Source organism: Mus musculus, chromosome 19 (assembly GCF_000001635.26).
Source record: "Mus musculus strain C57BL/6J chromosome 19, GRCm38.p6 C57BL/6J".
Lineage (NCBI taxonomy): Eukaryota > Metazoa > Chordata > Mammalia > Rodentia > Muridae > Mus > Mus musculus.
Genome location: NC_000085.6, coordinates 4211603 through 4235380, shown reverse-complemented (window position 1 = coordinate 4235380; position 23778 = coordinate 4211603). Strand labels below are relative to the sequence as shown.

General features: G+C 53.0%; 2 protein-coding genes and 2 long non-coding RNA genes across 10 annotated transcripts in view; 1 reads left to right on the top strand and 3 right to left on the bottom strand.

The window, feature by feature from the left end:
• The window catches only part of LOC102631992, a 52457-nt gene that overhangs the window by 22325 nt on the left and 6354 nt on the right, over positions 1 to 23778 (top strand). Inside the window, exons 3-4 of one of the 3 annotated variants that reach the window (XR_001782681.2) lie at positions 19629 to 19713; positions 22263 to 22488. This is a non-coding gene — a long non-coding RNA (uncharacterized LOC102631992). Of the gene's footprint in view, positions 1 to 19628; positions 22489 to 23778 lie in introns of those variants that run through there. The other 2 variants (XR_003952885.1, XR_003952884.1) reach the window with 2 other exon arrangements.
• Pold4 (polymerase (DNA-directed), delta 4) lies at positions 1747 to 3488 on the bottom strand. 2 transcript variants are annotated; one of them, NM_027196.4, is made up of 4 exons: positions 3193 to 3488; positions 2829 to 2918; positions 2522 to 2633; positions 1747 to 2167 (listed from the first exon to the last, which is right to left on the bottom strand). In NM_027196.4, the coding sequence occupies exons 1-4, from the start codon at positions 3287 to 3289 to the stop codon at positions 2143 to 2145; spliced, it is 324 nt and encodes a 107-aa protein (NP_081472.1). In that variant the 5' UTR covers positions 3290 to 3488; the 3' UTR covers positions 1747 to 2142. The 2 variants fall into 2 exon arrangements, 1 of the variants encoding a protein (NP_081472.1); NR_132280.1 differs by lacking the exon at positions 3193 to 3488 and having other exon boundaries at positions 2829 to 2966.
• On the bottom strand, positions 1749 to 20956 carry Gm45928 (predicted gene, 45928). 2 transcript variants are annotated; one of them, NR_132308.2, is made up of 4 exons: positions 20881 to 20956; positions 15037 to 15203; positions 2522 to 2633; positions 1749 to 2167 (listed from the first exon to the last, which is right to left on the bottom strand). It is a non-coding gene; the product is annotated as a predicted gene, 45928 (long non-coding RNA). The 2 variants fall into 2 exon arrangements; NR_132309.2 differs by lacking the exon at positions 15037 to 15203 and adding an exon at positions 2829 to 2918.
• Clcf1 (cardiotrophin-like cytokine factor 1) lies at positions 11876 to 21143 on the bottom strand. 3 transcript variants are annotated; one of them, NM_001310038.2, is made up of 4 exons: positions 20881 to 21143; positions 19551 to 19648; positions 15037 to 15203; positions 11876 to 13307 (listed from the first exon to the last, which is right to left on the bottom strand). In NM_001310038.2, the coding sequence occupies exons 3-4, from the start codon at positions 15187 to 15189 to the stop codon at positions 12813 to 12815; spliced, it is 648 nt and encodes a 215-aa protein (NP_001296967.1). In that variant the 5' UTR covers positions 15190 to 15203; positions 19551 to 19648; positions 20881 to 21143; the 3' UTR covers positions 11876 to 12812. The 3 variants fall into 3 exon arrangements, with proteins under 3 accessions (NP_001296967.1, NP_064336.1, NP_001296968.1); NM_019952.5 differs by lacking the exon at positions 19551 to 19648; NM_001310039.1 differs by lacking the exon at positions 19551 to 19648 and having other exon boundaries at positions 20749 to 20992.

Genomic DNA, 23778 nt, shown 5'->3' with positions numbered 1-23778 from the left:
TGAGATCGTATTGGAGACAAGGTCTTGCTATGTTGCCAGACTGGCTTTAAAACTTTAGTCCTGAATCCGGTTCCAGAGTGTTGGGATTACAGGAGATCAAGCACCCATGTGCCAGCTCATTCTTGCTGACCTTAAATGCCATTTGAAATTTCCCCAAAGTTATATCTCAAATCTAGACCTCTCCGGAATTCCAGATTTACTGTATCTTCTGCCTACATCCCATCTTTACTGGGATACATTGCAAGCACTTCAAATGTAACATATTGACTGGGGGTGTAGCTCAGTAATGGAGCACTTGCCTGTTATAGGCAAGACCTCAGGTTCCACCCACAGCCCCTCCCCAAAAGCCAAAACATCCAAAGCTCTTTGTTCCCTTCCTACTTTCCTCTTCCCACTCCTCCTCCTCCTCCCTCCTCCTTCCTCTTCCTCCTCCTCCCTCCTCCTTTTTCTACTACTATGGGATATCTGATCTTCCGGTCACTCAAGCCCAAATCTTTGGAGTTATCCTTGGCTCCTACCTCTTAAATCCCAGTCAGTTGTCTCCTCAAAATAAAATCTGGCTACTTCTCAGCAGCTCCATTTCCCCTCCCTGCTTCGAACCACATCCCTGTCACCTGTTCTCCGACAGGTTTTGTTAGCCTTGCTGAGCAGAGCCGTTTCACCACCTGTCTGCTTTCCCAACTCCATAGACTTTCCACCCACAGCTGCACTTGTATTTTCAAAACATAAGTTCAATGTTGTCATTCCTTAAAGCCATCCATATCTCTTTTCACTCACTGTAAAATCCAGATTTCTTATCATGGTCTACAATGCCCAATGGGACTGGCCTGCTGCCTGTTTGGCCTCATTCCCTTCTGTCTTCTTGTCTCCTTGTCTCCTGAGTTCCGACCTTCACATGCTTGTGTGAACAGTCTGAAAATGTTCCTGCCATTGAGCCTTTCTTGTCATTCTTTCTGTCTGTAACACTTACTCAGGTGTGAGCCCTCTCTGCCTTCCTTCTTTGTGTCTCTCTTTTCAAAGGCTTTTAAAACGATGGAGCCTTTCCTATCCTACTCTACAAAATATCTTGTTGACATTTTCTAACCCCCTAAAAGCCTCTCACCCTAATTTTACTTAATGCTGACCACCACATGACATAACTAGTTTCCATGATTGTTTTGCCTATATTTTCAGTGATATTGACACCCCATGGGATCTATAGTAGCAGGAACTTAGTAGCTGTTCATAAGTTGGGCATATTAGGCAGATTTTCTGCTGGCTGGTCAGGGAAGGAAACTTAGAGTGAGTTTCTACCAGGGAATACCAGAGGCCACTCAGCTTTTGAAAAGACTGCCTTAGAAAAATAGATATGGAAGCCTTGTGGTATAGAAACACAAGCCTTTAACCCCAGCACTTGGGAGACAGAGGCAAGTAGATTTCTGTGAGTTAGAAGCCAGCCTGGTCTATATAATGAGTTCTAGGACAAACAGAACTACATAGTGAAACCTTTTCCCCATTAATTAATTAGTTAATTAATTAATCACTTTACATCCCAGTCACAGCACTGTCCCCCGCCCCATATTGGGACCCTTTAATCTCAGCATTCAGGAAGCAGAGGCAGGCAAATTTCTGAGTTTGTAGCCAGCCTAAGTAAAGAAAAAAAAAAAAAAAAAAAAAAAAAAAAAGCCTGTAGCTGGCTCTCCAGCCCACTTACAGTTTGGGAACTGCCGGCTAGATTAGAGCATATTAAGAGATGTAAGGTCAGAATCTCAGGCTTAATGTACTTTATTGTAAGCATTAGTGAGCTCCTTGATCCAATAACTCACTCATCTGTGCCCTCAGCTAGATGCCCAAGGTGGGCCCTTTAGGTTATCTGCCGACATCTGGTTTATGCCAGCCTGTGCTGGATTTGCCACACCGTAGGTCAGGGGTGTGGCGGGTGGGCATCTGGTGGTCATGATTAGGGCGTGGAGGTGCTCAGCTTCACAGGTCCCAGGAGCTTCAGCAGCCTGCTGTTTAGATGGAGAAGAAGCTGAACCAGGAAGACCTCCACAGTCAGCCTGCTGTTTCTCCAAGGTTGGAATGAGCAGAGCAGGCCATGATGTCTGTCCTGAAGTTCTTGGTGGCTAGGAGGTGCCCAGAGAAGGACAACGTGGGGGTACCTCAGAGTGGGTAGAGATGCCACAGGCTGTGGAAGACAGGGTGGGAGAAGGAAGTCATAGCCACATCAGTTCTGTTCCTTGATGGACTGTCTCTAGTTCTTACTTACTTACTGCCTACAATCCTGTGGCTCTGGTGAACACCTCAGGACTCATGGATAGCTCCATGGGCCCTAGATATACCCGTCCCCCACCATCAGCTCATAGAGGTAAGGATCATTATCGAGATCTATCTCGAGCCAGACTCTTCTTGCTTGACAGGAAGGACCGTCTAAGTCTGTTCCCACTTCTCCAAGTCAAGGTAGCCCCTACGTAGACCAAGAGGGTGGCAGCTCCTGGAGAAGTCCCTGGTTCCCCTGAAAGCTGTCCCAGCCTATCCTGACCTGCATTGGAAGTGAGGGTCTTCAGGGTGTGCCTTCAACACTTGGTACACCTCTAGGGGGGGCTTCAAGCCCATCTGCTCTGCCCGACTCCAGCGCTGCAGCCTTGTGATACCTGCCATCAGGAAAAGAAGACAGGATAGGCAGGAGAATCCAGGATAGTGGACATGGACGGCAGTTTCTTGAGCCTCCATAGTCAGTTTCAGGAGACAGTGTCCAAGAGCTAGGCAGGATTACTTTTGAGACACATTGATAACAGAACTGATTCAGAGATGTGCCTGATGGGAGGGACTGGAAATGGGGTGCTCACCTGTACAAGGCCCATACTGCCAGGCCAGGTCAAACTGCCTCAGCAGCTCCAGCTCTGTTTCCTCCTGGCTGAGGGACTGGGTGTCTTCCCCTGCAATAACATGTGGTGGCTCCTCAGGCACATCCAGGCCTTTGCCCTACCCTGGACTTAGAGCTGTGACTCTATATCCTGGCAATCTCCCCACCCATTTGCCTTTGCCATCCAGCAGACAGACAGCTCATCGGAAGTGCGAGACATGCTAGCTTCCCTTTTTAGCCAACACACACACACACACACACACACACACACACACACACACACACACACAGAGTCCTTTCTGGTCACTTCATGTCCACTCTTCCTGCCACCCCCACATTTTAGAGACCTAGCTCGGGTGCCAGCTCTCCCTTGCTGTGCCCAGGGGGCCCCTCCCTCTTCTTCACAACAGGATAGGAGTCAGTGATGAACCGCTTCCGACCCATGGCGGCCACCCAGGCAGGCGGAGCAGGAGGCAAAGAAAAGGCAGGGCAGCGGGCCTGTGAGAGACAGCTGCTGAGAGTGAGAGAGGGGGCCAGAGAGAGATGGGCCAGCAATGGACAGACAAGTTGACCCAGACAAGCAGAGAGAGGAAGTCCCTAGGTTCCAGGGAATGACGCCTGTCTTCCGCCCCCACAAGCACGCAAACATCAGAGACCTAAGCAAATGGCAAACGGCCTTTGCGGGGCGGGACCTTAATTCTAGCCAATGGCAATCGGCAGAAGACGGGGGGCGGGGTAGCTGCTGCTGCGTTTCGAGTGAGGAGGGGTTAGGCGGAACCAAGAACCTGTCAAGATGCCCCAGACTTCACCACCTCCTCGGGTTTCTCATTGGTCCACTTGGGTCCCTTGGGACATATAGAGAGTTATCCTCGGCCTCTCACTTCCCGTTTTTCCTTCCTAGGCAAATGTTCTTTTCAGCCTCACTAATCCCCATGGCCAGTTTTTAAGTCCCCTGAGAACCTTTTTCTCCTGCCGGTTGGCCCTAGAGCGCTGTGGGATCAGATCTGTAGGTCCAAAGAGAGTTTGGACTAGTCCAGGTCCTTCCCTGCTGCTCTTACTGGCCCCAGGAGACCTTGCTGGAGAAACTCATGAGCTCAGAAGGCTCCTTTCTCACAGTCTGCTGGCAGAGCCACTGTCCACCCAGCCCAGGCATGCGGTTGCTGTGGCCGCTGTCAAGTCCCACAGCCTGCCTCTGTCCACTTTGCTAGTCAGGAAGATTCCATTCCAAGCAGGACGCCAGAAGTATAGTCTCCATTCTCCATGGGTTCATATCCCCAGTTCTTAACTGACAGATCTGCTCTGTTTTTTTGTTTTTGTTTTTTTCTGAATGTGTATCATGAGCAGAAAATAATTTCAATAAACCCAACCCTCATATTGGACTTTCCATGTGCCGAGTTCTAAGCATCTCCCACATGCTAACTCAAAATAGATATCAAAAGAGTTTTTTTGCAAGTGGGAAGTGTAGGCAAATTGTGATCAGTGCTCTTAGTAACAGCTACTGTGTAACTAACTAGCTTCCCGTGTGCTGCAGAAGTGCTCTTAGTAACAGCTACTGTGTAACTAACTAGCTTCCCGTGTGCTGCAGAAGTGCTCTTAGTAACAGCTACTGTGTAACTAACTAGCTTCCCGTGTGCTGCAGAAGTGCTCTTAGTAACAGCTACTGTGTAACTAACTAGCTTCCCGTGTGCGGCAGAAGCTCCCAGGCTTGCGCGGTAGAGAGAGGGACATACACAGTCGTTAGTCCTGGACAGGAGAGCAGGAGCACGAATGCCTTAGAGCTGGAGGAGAATGGTAGGCATTGGGAGAAGACCTCAGGAGGTAATTGCTGTAAACAGCGTCTCTCAATTCTCTACCCATGACCTTTGTTTTGGGGCTCCTGTCATCACTGACTCACCCCTACTACCACCTCCCCCTCACCAACTTCCTGGCAGCGGGTGAAAATGCTGGCCCGTGGGAGTCTGGGAACCAGCACTTGGACTGACCCAGCACTAATCACCCTCTGGAGAGCCCATCCGGTTCTTCCTTCCAGGGGTGCAAGGATGGCTGGTTGGAGGCCTTTGCCCTCCTTTTTGGAAGCTCTGTGATCTGGCTTAGGAAGCACTCGGCTGGCCTCCCGTGTGTGTGGAGGCAGAGAAGAGGACCCCTCCAAAGAGAAACCCACCAGTGGTGGGCAGAAGGTTGTGTCTCCAGGGACCTCCTCTTGCTAGCCTTCCCCCATTAGCTTCTTGAAGAAGAAGGAGCTGCAGGCACACTGCAAAGACCTGGAAGGCCTTTCTGGGACCCATTGTTTGGGGTGGCTCAGGTCTGATCCCTCCATCTGTCTCCTGGACATCTGGGAGAAGAGACCCTACAGAGTTGGGAAGGGGGACAGGGAGAATTCTCTACTAGGCAGGGAAAGGCACAGGCATTAGGTCTAGTGAGGCTCTATAGTGGGTAGCTCCTAGGCTCCGTGGGACTGACCACCACTCCTCCCTAAGAAGGCCTCAGATATTCTGGGGCTGTTCCCAAAGGTATGTGGCACCCACTTCCTGAGTCCACAAAGCCCTGAGGGAGCAGGGAAGCCTGGGTGGGGCAGACCCCTCCTCATTCCTGGTCCCTCCCACCCCTGAAAGCTGATAGCCGTGGGGCCTGCCACCGCCCAGGGAGCGTGAAATGGGGTGTGCCGCTGGGCGGCCACAGCAGCTCCCTCCACTGCCTGCGCCTAGTCGCTTGTCTCCTTTGGCAGCTCCTGACACCCTGACCTGCTCTGTGGATCTTGGCTGAGCCATCCCTACCTGCCCTCCCTTCAGCCCCCACCCCAGATCTGCCTGGCTCAGGTCCAGGTAGCTTCTCCAACACTGACTGGAAAGATACCTCCCAGGGGCTTTAGGTTCCCTCAGCCCCTAAGGGATCTGGAGTGCTCTGCTTCAGTGCAGGGACCCTAGCACTAGCCTTCTGGTGGGGGAGGTGTGTGGGGGTGGAGCTCTCCCTAGGAAGCATGCTGTCCTCTCCAGGTGAGCAATAAGATGGATCATCCTGGCTGCTCAGTATCCGACGTGTCTCTAAGGTGGTTAGGGCACTGACTTGGTCTCCTATCTTTGGGTGTTTTCCTACTTTCTTCTCTAACCTCATCATTTTCCTTCCTGCCTAGAACACTTTGCTTGATGCAGAGTTCTCAGAGTGGAGACCAAACTGGTGGTCTAAGTTAGTGGCTCAATTCTGTCTTGTATACGAAGTGTCTTTGGTCAGCACTGATTCCAGAAGCTGGTGATAGAAGTGGATGGAGTTAACTTATACTTTGCAAATACCCTAAGCCTTATTAGGTTCAAGGTCAAAGTCCTGTGAAGACCAGGAGAACAAACAACCTGAACAGAAACCTAGACCTGGGACTCCCTGGGGCTGAGACTCACTGCGCGCGGCTCCTGTGGGAGCAGGTTCATCTTAGCTTTACTCAGTGTGACAGTTCTGGGTGGGGTCAGCACTCTTCACAAATATACATCCTGAAAGTCCCTCGCCTTCAGTTTGAGATGGGTCATATGGACAGAGCCAGTTAGAGCTGAAAAGATGGGGCAGGTAAAAGTGAGGGAGGGCAGCAGCTGCATGAGTTCAATGGGATGTGAGGTCTCTCCCATTTCTTTCTCTCTCCTTAGCAACTCCCCCACTCAGGCCCTGCTACTCATTCTGAGCTGAAATTCAGTCCAGTTTAGGGGATTTTGTGCACCCAGGTGGACACCCCAAAACATCTTGCCCATCCAGCCTTCATCTTTTCCCCAGCCTTCATTTTTGCCATATTCCTTCAGGGTCTCCTCCTAGCCCCTCTCTTCCCTCTCAGACCCAGCACCTTAGCCTAGTAGGTTCTGAGTTTCCTGGATTTAAAGGGTGAAAAAATAGGAAGGTTTCTCTGGGTCCCTAGTGTCTATTCTGCCTTGCCTAGGAACTTTCCCCACCAGCTCCGCTAGTCAGCTCCCCTTTCACTGGGACCAACAGTTCAGAAGTTCTGGAGATTTGCAAAGTGCCCTGCTGGTCATTCCTCACTCTGGCCACCAGGTGTCAGACTTTATCCAGCAGGAAAGAGGTCCTAGTTAGTCCATAGAGCCATATCCTGGAGGCAAGTTGGGGAGGTACCTCCAAGTTCTCTCTGAACTGGCCAGGCTAGGGACCCTGAAGGGTCAGATCCACAGCTCTGTCACAGTCACCTCCTCTGTGTCATTGGTACTAGTCTGCTGGCAAGTGTTTTTCCCTCTAGGAAATTTGGGTACCAGCCTGAGTCAGGGAGCTCAGGAATGGAGAGGACAAAGGCAGGGACAATTAAGGCTCCCTAGAAGGGAGGACTCAGAGGGACTGCCATCAGACTGTGCCGTCTCCCCTGAATCGCTAGCCTGTGTGCTCTAGGCTAAGGGAAGCAAAGACCCGCCCTGTGCCTCCCCATTTTGCCGGCTGTGGCCGTGGTGACTGGTGAATGTGCTTGTGTAAGATGAGTGTTTGAGTGAGTTCCCTTGCTGCTGAGAGGGTCCCTGAGTCCCCGCTGCTTCCTCATTCTCTGGTGAGGTATGGTGATTTGCCTCGATTTAGAGCCTCCTCAGAACTGGATCTCACCTCCAGGGAGCTGCCTTCTCTCCTAGGTGCAGGTTTCTAATACACTGAGCTCTCTGGGGAGGACAAGGGGGAAGTCAGCCCCTCTCATCTCTATTCTCTCTCCTTTCTCCCTAAGGACACAGGACTTCTGGAGACCTAGGCAAGTGGCTGAGGCTGAGTGACGAGAGGGCATTCTCCAATACTGAGGATCAGCAAGACAAGCAAAGTCAAGAGGTGGGGGACCCTAGGTCATAGAAAGCGATTGTTGAGCAGTTGGGAGCCATTGTGCCACACACTACAAGCAGAGTAGACACTAGGAGGAACAATGGCAGGAAATGGATTGAAGAGCTGCTTCATGTGTGGAGCACCGAATTCACAGAAAGTGAGGGCGGGGCCTTACAGGGCAGCCACAGGTGAGAACGGGCTCAGAGAGCACTTCAGGGCTCTAGCCTTTTTCTTTTTCATTTCTGATTTGTGTTTTTGAGACAGTCTCTTGACTATCTCAAGACTTAGAACTTACTATGTAAACCAAGGCTGGCCTTGAACTCCTGATCTTCTTGCCTTCATCTCCCAAGTATTGGGCTTACAGAAGTGCAGCACCGCTTGGGTTTTTGACATACCCACTAGTTATTCCCCACCACGGTGACTGGAGTGTCAGCACTTTGTCCTACAGCGCATCTGGTGGGAATGTCTGTGTGTCCTACAGAGCATCTGGTGGGAATGTCTGTCCTGGGTTGCTAAGAAATGCCACCAATGGGATCCATACGGAAGATGTGTCAGCAACCACCTGGCCTTCCCTGTGTCTGCCCAGCCAGCTTTTGGATTCTCTCTTTATCTCTTCAGTACCCCAAACCCTCCACTCTTCGGCTTCCACCTCCACACTTGGCAATAACACGCTTAGATCCCTTCTGTTTAAAACAGACAAATGCTAAGCCTCCCTTGACCCCGCCTTTGCCACAGCACACAGGACACATCTTCACTTCTCGCCTCACACCGTGTCTTTCTTGGACTCACCATGTGGTGTCTGCCTCTCACCTGCTATGTCACAGGCTCCTGTGGGGTGTGCATGGTGACGTACACATAATACCGGCACATAGGACACTGAAGCAGGAGGATCACTGTGGGTTTTAAGTGAGCCTGGTCTACATAGCTCCCTATACCCAAACACAAAGCAGTTGCCTGTGGTTCCTAACTGCCCAAGCTTGTGTGTTTCCTGTTTTCTCCTCTCAGTTCTCCAGAGCTTGAGATTCCGGGTCAGCTGCTCTCAGCTTCTAAACCTCTCAAAACTCTCCTTTTGGACAGTCTTTTTTTTTAATATTTATTTCTTTATTATATGTAAGTACACTGTAGCTGTCTTCAGACACTCCAGAAGACGGCATCAGATTTCGTTACGGATGGTTGTGAGCCACCATGTGGTTGCTGGGATTTGAACTCAGAACCTTTGGAAGAGCAGTTGACGCTCTTAACCGCTGAGTCATCTCACCAGCCCCCTTGGACAGTCTTTGCATCACTTTAAATCAAACTACCAAGGATTTCACTGTGTCAGGCATTATGCTAAAACATTATCTGGATGTGTGGCTGAGCAATCCTGGAGCCTGCCCCCCAAATACCGTCTGACTGAAAAGGAGATTCACCTGTGCCCTGACCCATCTCTGCCTATCTAAAACCTTCCTGTCCTCTGAGAACAGTACTGAATCTCACCCTGTGCCTTTATGCAAAAGATGTGCTGAGCACTTGCCATGAGCAGATACTCACACACATCAATAGGGAGACACACTGCTTCCTCCCTACTGCCTTCTGTCTTACACTTTCATTTGATGGGTCTGCCTGCTTGACTCCCTACCTTTCCTAATATTTATTGGTTCTCTCCTCCTACCATGTAAGTAACTCATATTTGGTTTGGCAGCAACCACCTGTACCCACTGAGCCATCTCACTGGCCCATTGCCTAGGTCTTTGTACATTTAAGTAAGTCTGCCGCATCATATCCTAACGTTCATGAGTGGTCATCCTTCTCCCTTTCCTAGATTGTTTTGTCCCACACTTACAGAATACATCAGTGAAACACCTTCAGGTTGGACCCTGGGCTGGTGCCACACAGAGCAAAAAGAAAAGCAGAGCATGGGCATGGTGGTGCCTTTTTTTTTTTTTTTTTTTTTTTTGGCTTTAGAGCTTTATTGTAGAAAGGCAGAGGGAAAGTTGAAAGAAGGAGAGAAAAGGGAAAAGGATAGAGAGAGAAGGAGGCCTAAAGAGGAGAGTAAAAAAGTGAGAACTTCGGGGTGTGATGGCGCAACGCCTTTAATCCCAGCACTCGGGAGGCAGAGGCAGGCAGATCTCTGAGTTCGAGGCCAGCCTGGTCTACAGAGTGAGTTCCAGGACAGCCAGGGCTACACAGAGAAACCCTGTCTCGAAAAACCAAAAAAGAAAAAGAAAAAAGAAAGAAAGAAGAAAGACAGAAAGGTGAGAACTTAAAGAGGTGAGTGCTTTTAACCAGCGCTGCAGAGGTGGGGGCAGGAGAACTGCAAGTTCAAAAACAACCTAGGGTACAAAGTGAGAGGAAAAAAGCTGGGGGTGGAGGGGAGAGGAGAGGGGAAAAAAGAGGAGGGAGAAAGGGAAAAGGGAGGGAGAGAAGGAAGAAAGGGAGAGATGGGGGAAAACACTACAGAGGAAGGCTGGGGTTGGCCTCTGAGAAACTCACCAGCTGGGCTGGAGAGACAGCTCAGCAGTTAAGAGCACCAACTGCTCAATTCCCAGCACCCGCATGGTGGCTCCCAACCATCTGTAATGGGATCTGACGCCCTCTTCTGGTGTGTCTGAAGACAGCAATGATGTACTCATATACATAAAATAAATATTAAAAAAAGAAAAGGAAAGAAGCTCACTGGCTGATACTGCGAGATCACCATGAAGACAGGAAGGGCCCTTGCTCCCCTGCCCTCTCATATATCCTTGCTTAATGTTTGCATATCACAAGCCAAGACATATTTTGCCTGTGTGTAGACAAAGCATGATCGCCTTTTGAGTGTCTCATTAGGCAAAAGGGCAGAGTTTTGTTGGGTGTCTGCCACAGGTGTCTCAGCCCACAGAATCAGGACATGTTCCACTTGGGACAGGTGACTCTAGGATATGATGCTGAAATTGGCCAGCATCAGCAGTCAGAAACTCGACACCCTATACCTTCACCTCCCCCTTTTCTAGGGCTCCTGCACTTGCCCTGTCCACTCAATCATGTAAATAAACCTTATTTTTTCAGGGAAGCTGAACTTTCTTCCCGAGTATATTGTAAGTTCCACAAGAGCAGGAGCCAGCCAGGCAGTGGTGGCACATGCCTTTAGTCCCAGCACTAGAGAGGCAGAGGCAGGAGGATTTCTGAGTTTAAGGCCAGCTTGGTCTACTGAGTGAGTTCCAGAAAAGCCAGGTCTACACAGAGAAACCCTGGCTCGAAAAACCATAACCAAAACCAAAAAAAAAAAAAAACCTCCAAAAACCAAAATAAAACAAAAAACAAACAACAAAAAAGAGCAGGAGCCAAGTTAGGACTTCTTTTGGTTTCAACATACCCAGTGAGTGTGTGAAGAGAAGGTAATTAAGTCTTTAAAGTAGCCACCAACTGAGTGGCACTACCACCATTTGTTACTTCCTTGATGCATACAGCACTGTCTTTAGGAGACTCTCATAAAATATCCATGTGTTTCCTGGGATCAATTAACCCATTAATTTATCCAGGAATTCATGACTAGAATGTCATGACACAGTGATATGTCCCAATTAATGTGTAATTATTCCAATGGTTGTTGCTATAGCCAAATACCTTTAATAGTTCCATCATCCTCTCCCTAGATATACCTAAGGGATATTTAATTATCCCCACTTTACAGATAGAGACACCAAAGACCAGAAAACTTTGTCCAAGGCTATCCAAGTAACAGGCTATAAAATGAGATCGGGGTTTCCATTATCCCTCCCATCGATCCCATTCTCCTCCTCCAAATAGGCTTTTTACACTGGAGGGGAAGGAGCAGGTCCATAGGCAGGGACGCTAGCTTGGCTATTGTCTGTCAGCCTTCCAGAAGAGGAAGGTGAGGGCCCCTGATGGGACTAATGGAGGCCTGGGGAAGCTAGGCACTGAATGTCAGGGCTTAGTAGTTAGCAAGCCAGAGAGGAGCATAATAGCGCTTCCCACCAAGTGCAGGCTGAGCTAGAGAGGGGAAAGTGAAGGCCAGATAGACCTAGGAGACCAGACAAACAGTCCAGAGGCAAGGAAGACTGGAAGACAACATGAAACACACACAGCTATCTGGGAGGACCAAGGCATAGTGGGTGTGGCAAGGGAGTGGATGGGTTGCTCCAGGGCCAGCAGTAAGAGCCTGTACTCCAAGGCCTGTGTACCTCTATGGTATAAAGAGACAGTGAGAATCATGGCAGGTAGGGTTAGGGTCACCAGCACTGTACCCCAGGAAGATTACCAAGCTAGGCAAAGAGTCCAAGTTCTGGGGAAAGCATTTTATTTGTTAATACAAGAATAGAAATTCTGCAATAAATATCATCTAATAAATAACATCTCCAAATAAATAAATATTAATACAACAAACTTAGAGTCATGAGTGGGTGGGGCTGGGGATAGAGCCTGGGGGAGCCATCCCCCTCACCCCACAATGCTACTGCAATGTAAACTTTCAGGAAACCCTGTGGCTATGGCTATGGCTGCCCTCCCCAGCCCAGGCAACCACAGATACCCTGGGAAAGGGGGCAGAGAGGAGGCACCAAGATGCTGGCAAGAAAATTCAAAGCAAGGTACTAATGCTCAACATGGCTTTTGTTTTCCACCCTGTGCCACCAACTGTCTTGGTGACTGCTGGGTCTGGTCTGTCCCTGCCCTTCTCTTTTAGAATTACATCTTGTGGTGTCTAGGCCACCTCCAGCATAAACCCTACCCCCCTCCATTTACTGTAACACTCTTCTTAGGACTGGTCACTTTGTTTCCTGAACTGGATATGTAGTTATTGGGGTAGGGGAGCAACACCCATCCAAGGAGAGGGAGGGAAGCCAAGGGGCCTTATCCCAGAAAGGCACATGCTACAGTGGCCCCCACCCATACCCTCCAAGGGTGCTTCTGCAAATGCCACATGAGGGACTGAGTGAGTACTGGCAAGTGGCAGGCAGAGAGCAGGAGGCAGGGAGAGCCATTCCACTTCCTCAGGCATCGCCTCGATGCCCACTGTACGATTTCCCCAGACCCTAGGACTTTCTGAGCTAGAGGGCTTATTGAGTTACACTCCCCATCCAAGGCTGAGGAGGGCAGAGCTCCCATGGTCTGGTTCCTGGCTCAACAAATGTTGGTATACAGGATTTTTCACCCCACAATGGAAGCACAGCTGACTGGGCCTGGAGGTGTGGGGGTTAAGGGTCAGAGGTCAGAAACCATGGGCCTCCAAGTGCAGGGTGACTGAAGCTGCTGGAGGCTGCATCTTCTTCTTAAGCCGGTTGAAGTCCTTGGCTGAACGCCATAGCCAGGTCTGCAGCTCCTTCAGCAGCCAGAAGTCATCCATCTTCTGGAGGAAGTCACTGTGGGCAGGGCCAGGGGCCCAGGCTGGCTCAGTCCCTGGCAGAGGCTGGGGCAGTGGGTAGCCAAGCGTCGCCATGACACCTGCAATGCTGCCCAGCAGGCCCTGGAGGCTGGTACAGAAGTGGGCCAGGCTACGTCGGAGTTCAGCTGTGGCAGCCTGACGGTTGAGGCCACGCAAGTAACACAGGAGGTGACTGTACGCCTCATAGTTCTGGGTCAGCCGCAGCCTGTCATTGAGGCTTCGCCACACTTCCAAGTTGACCGTGGCCCTGGGCAGAGTTTCTGCCCCCAGTCGAGGAGGATTGAAGTCAGGCTCGTTGAAAGGGGGCCCCAGGTAGTTCAGCTGTGAAAAGGAGAGGGCAATGGGGAAGGAGCAGAGCAGAGCTGCCAGCTTGCCAGCAGAGAGATACCTCCTCCCAAAGCTTCTATCGCTCTTGACCCCTGACATGGGAGGTTTTCCAGCAAGTGTATCATTTGCATGGAGGAGACAGGTGAAGCAGTGGGGTGATGAGTTCTCCTATGGAGAAGTGCAGAGAGAGAAAACCACGAAGGAGCCACTCGGGTGGGACGTGCTGACTGTCTGGGTGGAGAATGCCCACCACAGGGCAGGGCAGAGAAGAAGAGGAGCCGGAGGAGCCAGGAGACCAGGCTGGAGAGGTAGAAGGTGGCCTCTGAGAGTGCAGGCCAGGGAAGAGCTCAGGACGGCAGCAGAGCTCCGCAGGGCAGTTGCAGAACATGAGAGTGAGCCGCAGAAAATGCTGTCGGGTTTGGTGAGAAGGAGATGCCTGATGACCTGGGAGAGATGATTGCCGTGGCCTGGAAGCCAGATTGCAGGGGGTTAACAAGTGAGTGGGTGGAGAGGAAGTGGAGGCAGAGGGTGTAGACGACTCCTTCAAGAAATTTGGCAGAGGAAGTTAGGAGAGAAAGGGTCGAGTTAGAGAGGGTAGCAGACTCAAGTAGAGGTTTTCTGTGCAGGAAAACCAGCCAGAGGAGAGTCCATATCAAAGGCAAAGGGACCTGCTGACACCAAAACTCCTCCTCAACAGGCCAAAGGGACAAGAGATAGCAATGTACTTACCCCAAAGAAGAGAACTCAGTTCCTAGAAGCAGAGCTGTAAAGGAAGAAACTGAGGAAATCTAAAGAGAGGACAGGAGGGAGGGCATGGGAGGCAGAGGAGCATCGGAAGAGGGCAAAGTCCTTGCCAATGTCTCAGGGGAACGGCCTGAGGCCCAGGGAAGGGGATGTGGGAGATGTGCAACTGGGAGGGAAAGAGAAGAGGGGCGAGGCCTGGGATAGGCACTGGCCCAGGGGGAGGTTCACACGCTGACAAGCACAGAGACAAACTAATTTCCTCGGTGTATCCTGGGGCTGGAGCCAGCTCCCCCGCCACCTCCTCCCTTTTTCTTCCCTGGCTCAGGAGTAGGGTCTGGGATGTGGAAGAGGAACACGGGAAGAGGGGCCTGTTCCCCATGGTCCTCAGTGCCTCCGATCCTCTCTCCGTCTCTCCTGGGCTCTGTGAACATCTCTAAACTACCCTCAAATTCTTATGGCACAACCACCCTCCATACCCTGAACCCCTTGCCATGACTGCCCTAGATTCTTTGTAGATCCCTCCTCCAACCCCCTAAGAGGTCTGTGAAGGATGGGAGAGGCAGACAGAGGGAGGCCCATGGGTCCAGAACAACAGGGCCCCAGGTCTGGGGGTAGGCGAGCTGGAACACAAGCATAGAAGGTGGGGCCCCTCCATCCCCACCCAGCCCCACCCTTGCAAGAGACACCACAACACGGTGTAAACAGAGGAGACTTCCCCAGCCCCCAGGGGGAGGCAGGCAGCTGGGCTGGCAGCCAATGGGGCAATGGGCCAAGGCGGGTTCGAGGCCTGCCCACATGCCTACTCCTGGGGCCAGGATTGGGGGGGGGCACCTGAGAGGGAAGGGCAGAAGATAGGCCAGATGGAGAAGCTATGTGGACCCAAAGGGCCTCTCATCACCCCATCATTCACTAGGACCCCTGCCCCATGCTCTCTCTTCCCCAAAGCCTCTGCCTCCTCTTTGCCAAAGGGGATACTCACGTAGGTCCCAGCTAAGCTGCGGAGTTGATGCTCCAGGTAGCGGGTGAGGTCATAGGTTTTCTGGATGGAGGGGCCAGGGCCTGGATCTCCTGTGCGATTAAGAGCTGGCACTGCAGGGAGGTGCCACAGCACCGTGCATAGGCAAGCTAACATCCCCCACGAGTCCCCTGTGAATAGGATGGGCAAGAAGTATGAGGGTGGGCCCAGGCCCAAATAGGGAAACAGCTGGCAGCCCCTCAGGTGTCTGTCCCCACCTTGGGCTAGGAAGGGGGGTGAGGGAGAGAGACCAGATGGGAAATGGAGGGGGTGGAGGAGGGGAAAGACTTCTGGTCCAAGAGCGTATGTGGAGGTATGTATGCAAAGACAAATCCTGGCATTTGTGTCTATCAGTAGATACTTGACTGCTATTAGCTGAAAGTCTTTGGCATGTATCTGCCAAATATGTGTGCATGTGTCTATTCAAAGGGGCAGGCCAGGCTTTAGGGATTTTGTGTCAATATGCCTAAGCTTCAGTTGTGTCCCAGTCTCTTCTCCAAGCCTTCCAGTCCCATGAATCAGGAATTAAGGGGTGGGAATGTGGCATATGTCAGCTCTGGCAAGCTGTGAGTGTGAGCCCTGTGGAAGAGTGAGAAGAGAGGTAGCAACCATGGAAGGCTGGAGTAGTGTTCCACAGCTACAGTCAGGCCAAGGGTCCAAGATGGCTTGTGGAGTGAGAACCAGGATATGGTTCCTGGGGGCGATGAGGGCAGGGTTGGACTAACGGAAGGAGGTACAGCATTCCTCTTAGTAGCAATGTAGAAGTTTGGTTCCCCCTCCCCTTTTTTTCCCTGTAGTCCTAGGATTAAATACCGGGCCTGTGCATGCAGGCAAGTGCTCTACCACTTAATTTAGCAGCCTTCTCTATTTTTGATGCAGGGACTCCCTAAGTTGCCCAAGCTACTTGTGAACTTAAGATCTTTCTGCCTCAGCATCCTGAGTAGCTGGGATCAAAGGCTTGTCCCTTCAGGCCCTGCCCCCCATCTTTATCTAGGGTATTGCAGGGGCCCACCAAGGAGAAAGAGGGAGGTTGATCCACAGAAGACAATGGAGGGTTTGATTGTTCCAGAAGCCAGGAGGTGATACTGAGAGAAGGGCCAGAATCAGGTGGAAACATGCTTTTCTAAAGGGATTCTTAGGTGAGGTTCAAAATCAAAATCAGGGCTAGGATATGGTAGGAATAGAAGAGGCAGTGAGCTAGGTTAGGCTTGAAGACTAGGTTAGTCTTAACATTTCAGATGAATTTAGACTGGGATTTGGTTGAGTGAGTGTGGTTGAGATCTGAGTCCAGGAGGAGGATGTGGTTAGGTCTGGGCAGGCAGAATGTTAGCTGGGCCCGAGATCTGTGAATTTGCTGCTTTACCCATCAGATAGAATGGTGTCTGGCATGTCACAAAAAGCAGGGCTAGTTTGGGTTTTAAGCTTGGATAGGTATGAGATCAAGTGGTTTCTTTCCTCTAGTTTACATTTTATACTTCCAGATTTTTCTATAATGACATGTTTCTTAGAAACAAGTGGATAGGCTTAAGGATTTGGCTGTATTCAGACTCCGGATAGGGTTTGGAGTTAAGGAGGCATGGAGACTAGATTAGGGTTAGAGTCTGTTGTAATGCTAAGTCTTTGGGGCTGCAGAGGTTACTATTTAGAATATTTAGAATACAGGAGGCAGCTGAGGGCTTTTGCTATGGCACACATACTCAGTACAGGTGCTTGACAGCTGGCTTTCCAGGTGAACCATGGCAGTGTGTGTGTGTGTGTGTGTGTCTGTGTGTCTGTGTGTGTCTGTGTGCGCGCGCGCGTGCACACGCGCGCGCGTGCAAGTTCACATGTGTTTTCAGACAGCAGGGTCAGACAGCTGCTTCCTGGACAGACAGGCTCCACTTCTCTCTCTCCATCCCATCTGCAGCCTGTGTTCCTCCCTCGGTTGTCTCCCTAGTGCTTACCTGCCTCTGCTTTTACTCTCTATTCCTTGATCATTGTATCTCCACATATGTCCAAGTCCTCTTCCTCTGTGCCCACCCCTGAGCATCTGGCTAAGCCCCTTGTAGGACCCTGGGGGGATCATGTAGGGAGCAGTGGCTCTTCCAGCCTCAAGACAGCTTTTAGGATGGAGTATGGCTTTGCTGGAAATTAGTGGCATTGCCAAAGCAGAAACTGGAGGCTTGGCTGGCCTTTTTGTTTGACCTGCTGGAGGCAGCCTTGTCATCCAGAACCCTGGATAGGCTCTGTCTGCCCCATAGCAGGAGATATAGTCAGGAACCTAGCGTGAAACTTGTTTCTCCCTCCCTTTCTGGGCCCTGTGGGACATCTCTGGGGAGAATAGCTCCTTACACTGGGACAACAGGGGAGAAAAAGCCTTTGGATAAACAAAAGCTAAGTCATCTGGGCAGAAAAACAGCTCATGAAATTAACCAGACGAGTCCGGTGTTTCCAGGAATATTTCAGTTCTGAGGTAACTATGTCACTGCAAGCTGGGGGGGGGGGGGACACAGGAGAACAGAAGGGGAGCCTACTGGCCAGTTCTAAAGAGAAGCAGAAAGAAGCATGGTAGTCAGTCGTAGAAATCAAAGTGGAGACCAGTAGAGGTGAAAGGGGAGTTGAAGTATAGTCCTATGACAGCTCTGGTCTTGGACAATATGTGCCCATATCTCAGGCAGCCAAGCTGGAAGGCCTGGACAGAGAACACCTGACCTCAGTATGAGCACTGAGCCGGGGACTCACCATGCCCAGGGGTAGGTTTGGTAGACCCCCAGCTCGGTTTTTCTCTCTAGCTCATGATGTATGCAGGTGGACCCCACCATAAGGCTGCATCCCAGGCCCCCTCCCCCAGCCCTGGTCCCCCGCACCACCCCCCCTGGCTGCTGCCCACTGATTGTTTACATCCCCTCTCCTTGTGTTTATAAATCCGGCTGAGCACGTGAGGAGCTAATGAGTGCAGCTCACGTTTCCTGCTGCAGCACCCCTACACTCCCTATCCTGGCCCCTGCCAGGGCCAGCCCCTAATTCTATCCAGATCCCTGGGCCCTGGGAAACCAGGCCCCCCTCATGAACACACACACACTGCCTTATCCGTGGCAAGTCCAAAGGCCACCCCCACATGCTACATAGGCAGGCAGCAGCCTCCCCTCAGCTCCTGGCCCATCCCACAGGCTGACCACCCTCAGTAAGGGTGGGGGGCTCAGCAGCGCAGATGTCCAGGGTAGATGGGGTAGACTTCATCTGGGTCCAGGGGCTAACAGCTGTAAATCCTAATGTTGGGCCCAGAAGTTATACAGTCTAGGCTAAATATGGAGCCAGAAGGAAAGGTCGTACCTTCAGTCCATATCAGAACTAGCATCTGGGTGACTTTGGAGTACACTGAGGGGAACTGAAGGGAGTAGTTTAAAAGTGGTGAGATCCATGTAGGCCCACGGAAACCTAGTCTTTCCACCCTCACTTCTGCAGTCTCAGGTCCCTTCCCCATGGCTGGTGAGGAATGAAGGTAGGGCCTGGAAGCCAGGAGACCGAGCTCTACCATGAACCCACCTGGTAGCAGTGGCTCCCATAGGAGACTGCACTGTGCTAAGGTTCCTCCCAGATGAATCCTATGGGGCTCCATCTTGGTGTCCTTTCAAACAGTCCTGTTTCCCCCCTTCTCTTCCTTTCTAGTCCAAAAGATGGACGGACCGGTGTCAGGGGAAAGAAGCAGCAGGCAAGGCAAGTCTTTCCTTGTGAAGTGAGTCCGGGAGCTGCGCTTAGGCTGAGGGAAAAGCTGCTCCACTATGCCACAAGAGGGCCCTGGGTTTCTCAGGGAGATGAGAGGAAAGCCACTGCTTTCTGGTCAGCAGCCCTCTGAGGCCGCCGGAAAAGAAGCGAAGGAAATAGCCCAGAGCGAGTGTGCGGGTGAACTGGAAAGGCTGTTGTGGTCAAGGATGTACAGGAGGGTGTGGGAGGGGCTGCAGAGAGTGCAGGAGCCAGGGTGTGAACAGGCAGGTGGGATTATGGGGAGGAATGTGAAGTGTCAGGAATCAGTAGCTAGTGTGTAGGGCTGGCTTGCAGAAGTGTGAACTGGACACTTGGGTGTGCAGCCGGGAGCCCATTACTCCAGTCAGCAGACAGTTCTGAGGTTGCCCAGGGACACCAGCTTCCATTTCTAGTTGTTCCTCTTCCTTGAAGTGTGGCTACCGGACACTAGAGCTATAAGGGTGCACCTTGACTGTTAAGAGAAGTCAGAACTTTCGGCTGGTGGTGAGGGGGGCGAACGGGATGGTGGTGTGTACTGACTGGACTGAGACAGATGCCTGTCAGGGACAATGAAAGCCAGAGATTTCCCTGCTCAGATTCAGAGAGAGAGACAGACAGACAGACAGAGAGAAAGAAGAAAGAGAGGAAGAAGAAGAAGAAGAAGAAGAAGAAGAAGAAGAAGAAGAAGAAGAAGAAGAAGAAGAAGAAGAAGAAGAAGAAGAAAGTGAGAGAGAGGTGTGAATGATGTTCCCCACCTCTAGTCTCTCTCTAAGATTCGGTCTGCCGCTGCCATATACATCCATCCTCCTGTCTGCCCTCCTTTCTTTTGGCAGGTTCTTCCTGCTCCTAGGCTCTGGAGAACACGGAGATTGGGGGTCTCCTAGAGGAAAGCCTTCTGCACCCCAGTGTAATAGAAAGGTAGGTGAGAACATGGGTGTGGGGACTTTGAAGAAGCTACGCGGACTTTGCTTGAGGGGATCAGCTCCAAGAACTGGGGCGGTGGAAGTTGGCAGTTCGCTGGCCCTACCTTCTCGACCGTGACCTCTCGATCTCGGACCCCTCCCGGCGGCGATGGCGCCTTCCCCTTGTGTGGCCCCGGCGCCCCCGGCCCCGCCCCCCCGTTCGCTCCCTTCCCGGCGGCGGCGGGGGCGGAGGCGGGGTCCGGGCGTTGGGCTTCGGGGCTCGGCTGAGCCGCTGCCCGCTCCGGCGCGTCCACTCCCTGCCTGGCCCGCCCTCCTGCCACGGGCCGCCTAGCCAGGCAGCCGCTCGAGGGGCTGCCGGCAGTCTCGGCGCTCCCGGCCGCTGACGGACTTTTTCCTGCTGGGTCCGGCCAGGCTGCGTCTCCCCCACAACACCCTCCTGCAGTAATCACTCCCAGGCCACCGCGGGCTCGGGGCCCCGGCCACCCCGCCGCGCCTACCTGCCTCTGGCTCCCAGGCGGTGGGCAGCATGGAGGGCTCCGGCCACGCCGCGCGCAGCGTAGTAACCGGAGTCCCGTGGCGGCCCGGCCCGGCCCGGCCCGGCCCAGCTAGGTTTGCTCTGCCCTCCGCCCTCCTCTCGCGCGCCCTCCTGCCCTCCCCGCGGGCCGAGGAAGGAGTTCAGCGCGGCCCGAGGTGTCGGCCTCCCCCTCGCTTCCCGCTGCTCGGCCGCGGGCTCCCCCTCTGCCTCTCTCCCTCCCTCTTCCTCTCCTGGCCCCCTCCTCCCTTGCGCCGCGGCCCCCCCCCCACACCCTCGCTGCCCGCCTCGGACTCGCTCGCCCCGATTCTGGCGCGGGGCTCTGTGTCCGCGGGTTCCCTGGGACCCCGCCTCGCCGCGGCTCCAGGTGGCCGCCCGTCCAGGTCTGAGGGTTGTCCAGGCTCCCCGCCGCGTTCTCAGCCACCTCCTGGCTCCGCCAAGCGGACTCCAGGAATGCCGCGTCCCCACCCGGCCCCTCTCGAGGGCGCCCGGCCGTACCTCCCCAGCCCGAGCTCTGCTCCCCGGCCCGGCCCGGGCTTGGGGCTCCGAGGGTGGGGAGGAGGACGGGAACCGGATCTCACTGGTGCTGGGCGGGGGCGGAGGCCTCGGCCTCGGACGCCTGGCTCCTACCTGCTCGGAGGTCCATGGGGCTGGGGGCCGGGCCGGCCGGGCGCGGCTCCTCTCCCAGAGGCTGGCGGAGTGGGAGGGCGAGCCGCGGCTCCGGCGAAGCTTTAATAATCCCATCCGCCAGGCCCACTCGCAGGTTTTTTTCTCTCGGTTTCGCATTTTTTTTTCGGTGTGGGACATTCTGCAAACTTTTTTTTTTCTGACGTGTAAAGCTGTAACCACAAATTGTAGCAGCCCTCCCCGGGTGGGGGGAAGAGGGGGGAGGAGGGAAGGGAGGGCTTCTGGGGCTCCTCTCCCTCCCACAACACTGAGGGGGGGGGTGGTGAGGTGAGGCAAGGCTGCGACGGTACCACCCTAGGCCTCCTGGGGGAGGGGGCAGGGAGGGCATCGTCCCTCGGCAAACTCCTGAGAGCTTGGAAAGGGAGCTGGCCTTGGTGTGGGCTTCTTCCTTGGTGTCGGCCAAGGCATGCTGGCCTTCTTCCCTCTGCTCATTGCCGGGTTGAGGGTCCCTGTACCCACTCTACCTCTGCCTCTTCATTCTAACCTTCCCTCCCCCTCCCACTTGAGTAAATGCAATGACACATTCTCTCAAATGCCAGCAAGCTGGCCTCCAAGCAAGTGATGGTGTTTTTCCTGCTGCCCTTTGTCTGGGCTGACCGCCCCCCTTGCCTATTGTCCCGCCACTTGTCCCACTTCCAAAAGCTAGAGCTAAGTGTGGCGCCAGGGGCTGGGGCAGGTGACTAACCAGCTCACAATGCCCCCTGAGGAGGGGAGAGGGCACCAGGGCCCAGCTTCTCAGTCAAGTTCACAAGGGTTTTCATTCTTCCCGGTGACCAGGGAGAGTGCACATGGGTGGGGGATTTGTAATTCATTAATCAGCACAAGGCACCGGACCAGTTTCAACACCAGAGGCTTCACGGGTGACTCAGCGGGAACTCGAAGATTCAAGGCCATGGATAGACCCAGCATCCCGTTAGTGAAAAGCTTCCCCATCGAGACATTTGGCATCCTCTTCCCTTTGGGGGTTTGGGTTGTTGGTTTTTCCGGTGGTGAGGTAGGGGTGGTTTGGCTAAGAGCATTCTCCCTCCTTCCCCTCAGGCCTGGGTTGGGACTTTCTGAGTGGGAGACCTAGGGGACCCATAAGCCTAGACCCTCCCAGGAGGGTCTCCTTTCCTCCTCCTTCCTCCCTCTCCAGAGGGCTGCCAGGGAGAGCGAGGGAGCATGAGAGCTAGTGCAGAGGAAACAGCTGTCATCTGGGGCTTGGAGGCAGCCCCATTCTGTGATTTTTCTTGGGGGACAGTCATTTGGTCCCCAAGTCTTGGGTGCTTGTAGAAGCATTCCACCAATTAAGTCATCTGATAAGTTGCTGTGTTGTTTCTCTGTAGTCTCACCAGGGGTAGATAGCGGTGGCAGCCAGCCGTGGAAGGTGATGCCTGTCTCTGGAATGGCATGAGGTATTCACCCCCCCCCCCACTTCTGCTGGGACCCCTGGGAAAGGAGGGCACTCTGCCAGTCCAACACAGCCCCTCCAGCCTGTGGGTCAGCGTGGGCATCAGTCATGGCCAGTGCTAGTTTCCCAGGGCGGCACTTCCCTGTTCTGCACTGGAGAACTGGGGTGGGGGGGTGGGGGGGTTGGGAAAAAATTTGTTTTCAATTACCTCACTGGAGTGGGACAGACTTTGTTGTTGGGGTGTTTCTTTCTATTTTTTTCCCCTCTTTCCCTTCCTTTCTTTCTCCCTCACCCCCCCCCCCCTTTTCTGAACAAGAAGAAAAAGCTGAGAATGGAGAGCTGGTCTGGGTGGGGGCAGGGAAGTCTAGAGCATCAGTAGCTGCTCTGATGAAAAGTGCCTTGGAGGGGCCCTGTGAAAAGTGCTTAGACCTCCCTCCCCCACCTCCCCACCCCCCACCAGCCAGGGCTCTGGAGTTTCAATGGCATTCTTGGCCAGTGAGCCTAACCATCTCTTGGTGCGCTTGCCAAGGTCAAGAAGGCAGATGCCCACAAGTAAGTGACCCAGAGTGGACCAGGAGGTCCCCCTAGCATCTACCACCCCTTCTGAAGGGAGCAAGGAAGGGAAGGGGAGCAGCTTGGAAGCCCGGCTTGGGCTGTGCAGCTCCACAGCTCACCCCTGGTGGAAAGAAAGGCTTTGCAGACAATGTGGTTTGGATTTGGCTGAGCCCCTCAGCACCTTATAAAGCACCTTGCTGAGTCAGGGGGAACCGCCTGGATGAAGAGAGAAGTAAGGAGGGCTGAAGGGGAGAGAAAAGAAAGGAGAAGGGACCTGGGAAAAGAGAGAGGAGACACAGGGAGACAATAGAATGAGGAGAGTGTAGCAACAGAAGGGGAAAGACAGCAATGAGGAGGAATGGCCTCTCAATGAGGCTGGAGAGGGGAGTGCTGACCTGCTCCACCCAGCTGTGTCTCAGAGGCATTGGCCTGCAGAAACTGGGCAGCTGTTCCCAGTAGATTCAGCCCAGGTTGCGAGCAGACAAACAGCTTTACACATGGCTCCTGGGGCACCCTCTTTGCCTTCTGATTCTTAATGTAGTGACCCCATATTCTAAGAAAGTCAAATTCTCCCTTAGCCCCATGTCTGGACTTGCCTCTCTGCCCTCTCCCATCACCCAGTGAGGGCCACCCCCCAACTCTACAGTGCCAAAGGGAAAATCAGCTCCATCTCCAAGCTGCCGGTGCCCCTCTGCCATGTCTGGGCAAAGGCACCAAGCAAGAAGCTGCCAGGTGGGGTGGGGTGGGGGACAGAGTAAAGACTTCACCTCCTGCCAAATCCCCAATAGGGGTGGGCTGCTGGAATTTGGGGGAGAAGGAAGAAAGGAAAGTGAATCAGGAGAGCCCCCCCAGGGTTTCTGTGGAGCAGGGTGGGGCGGGACAGGTGCTGTCTTCTG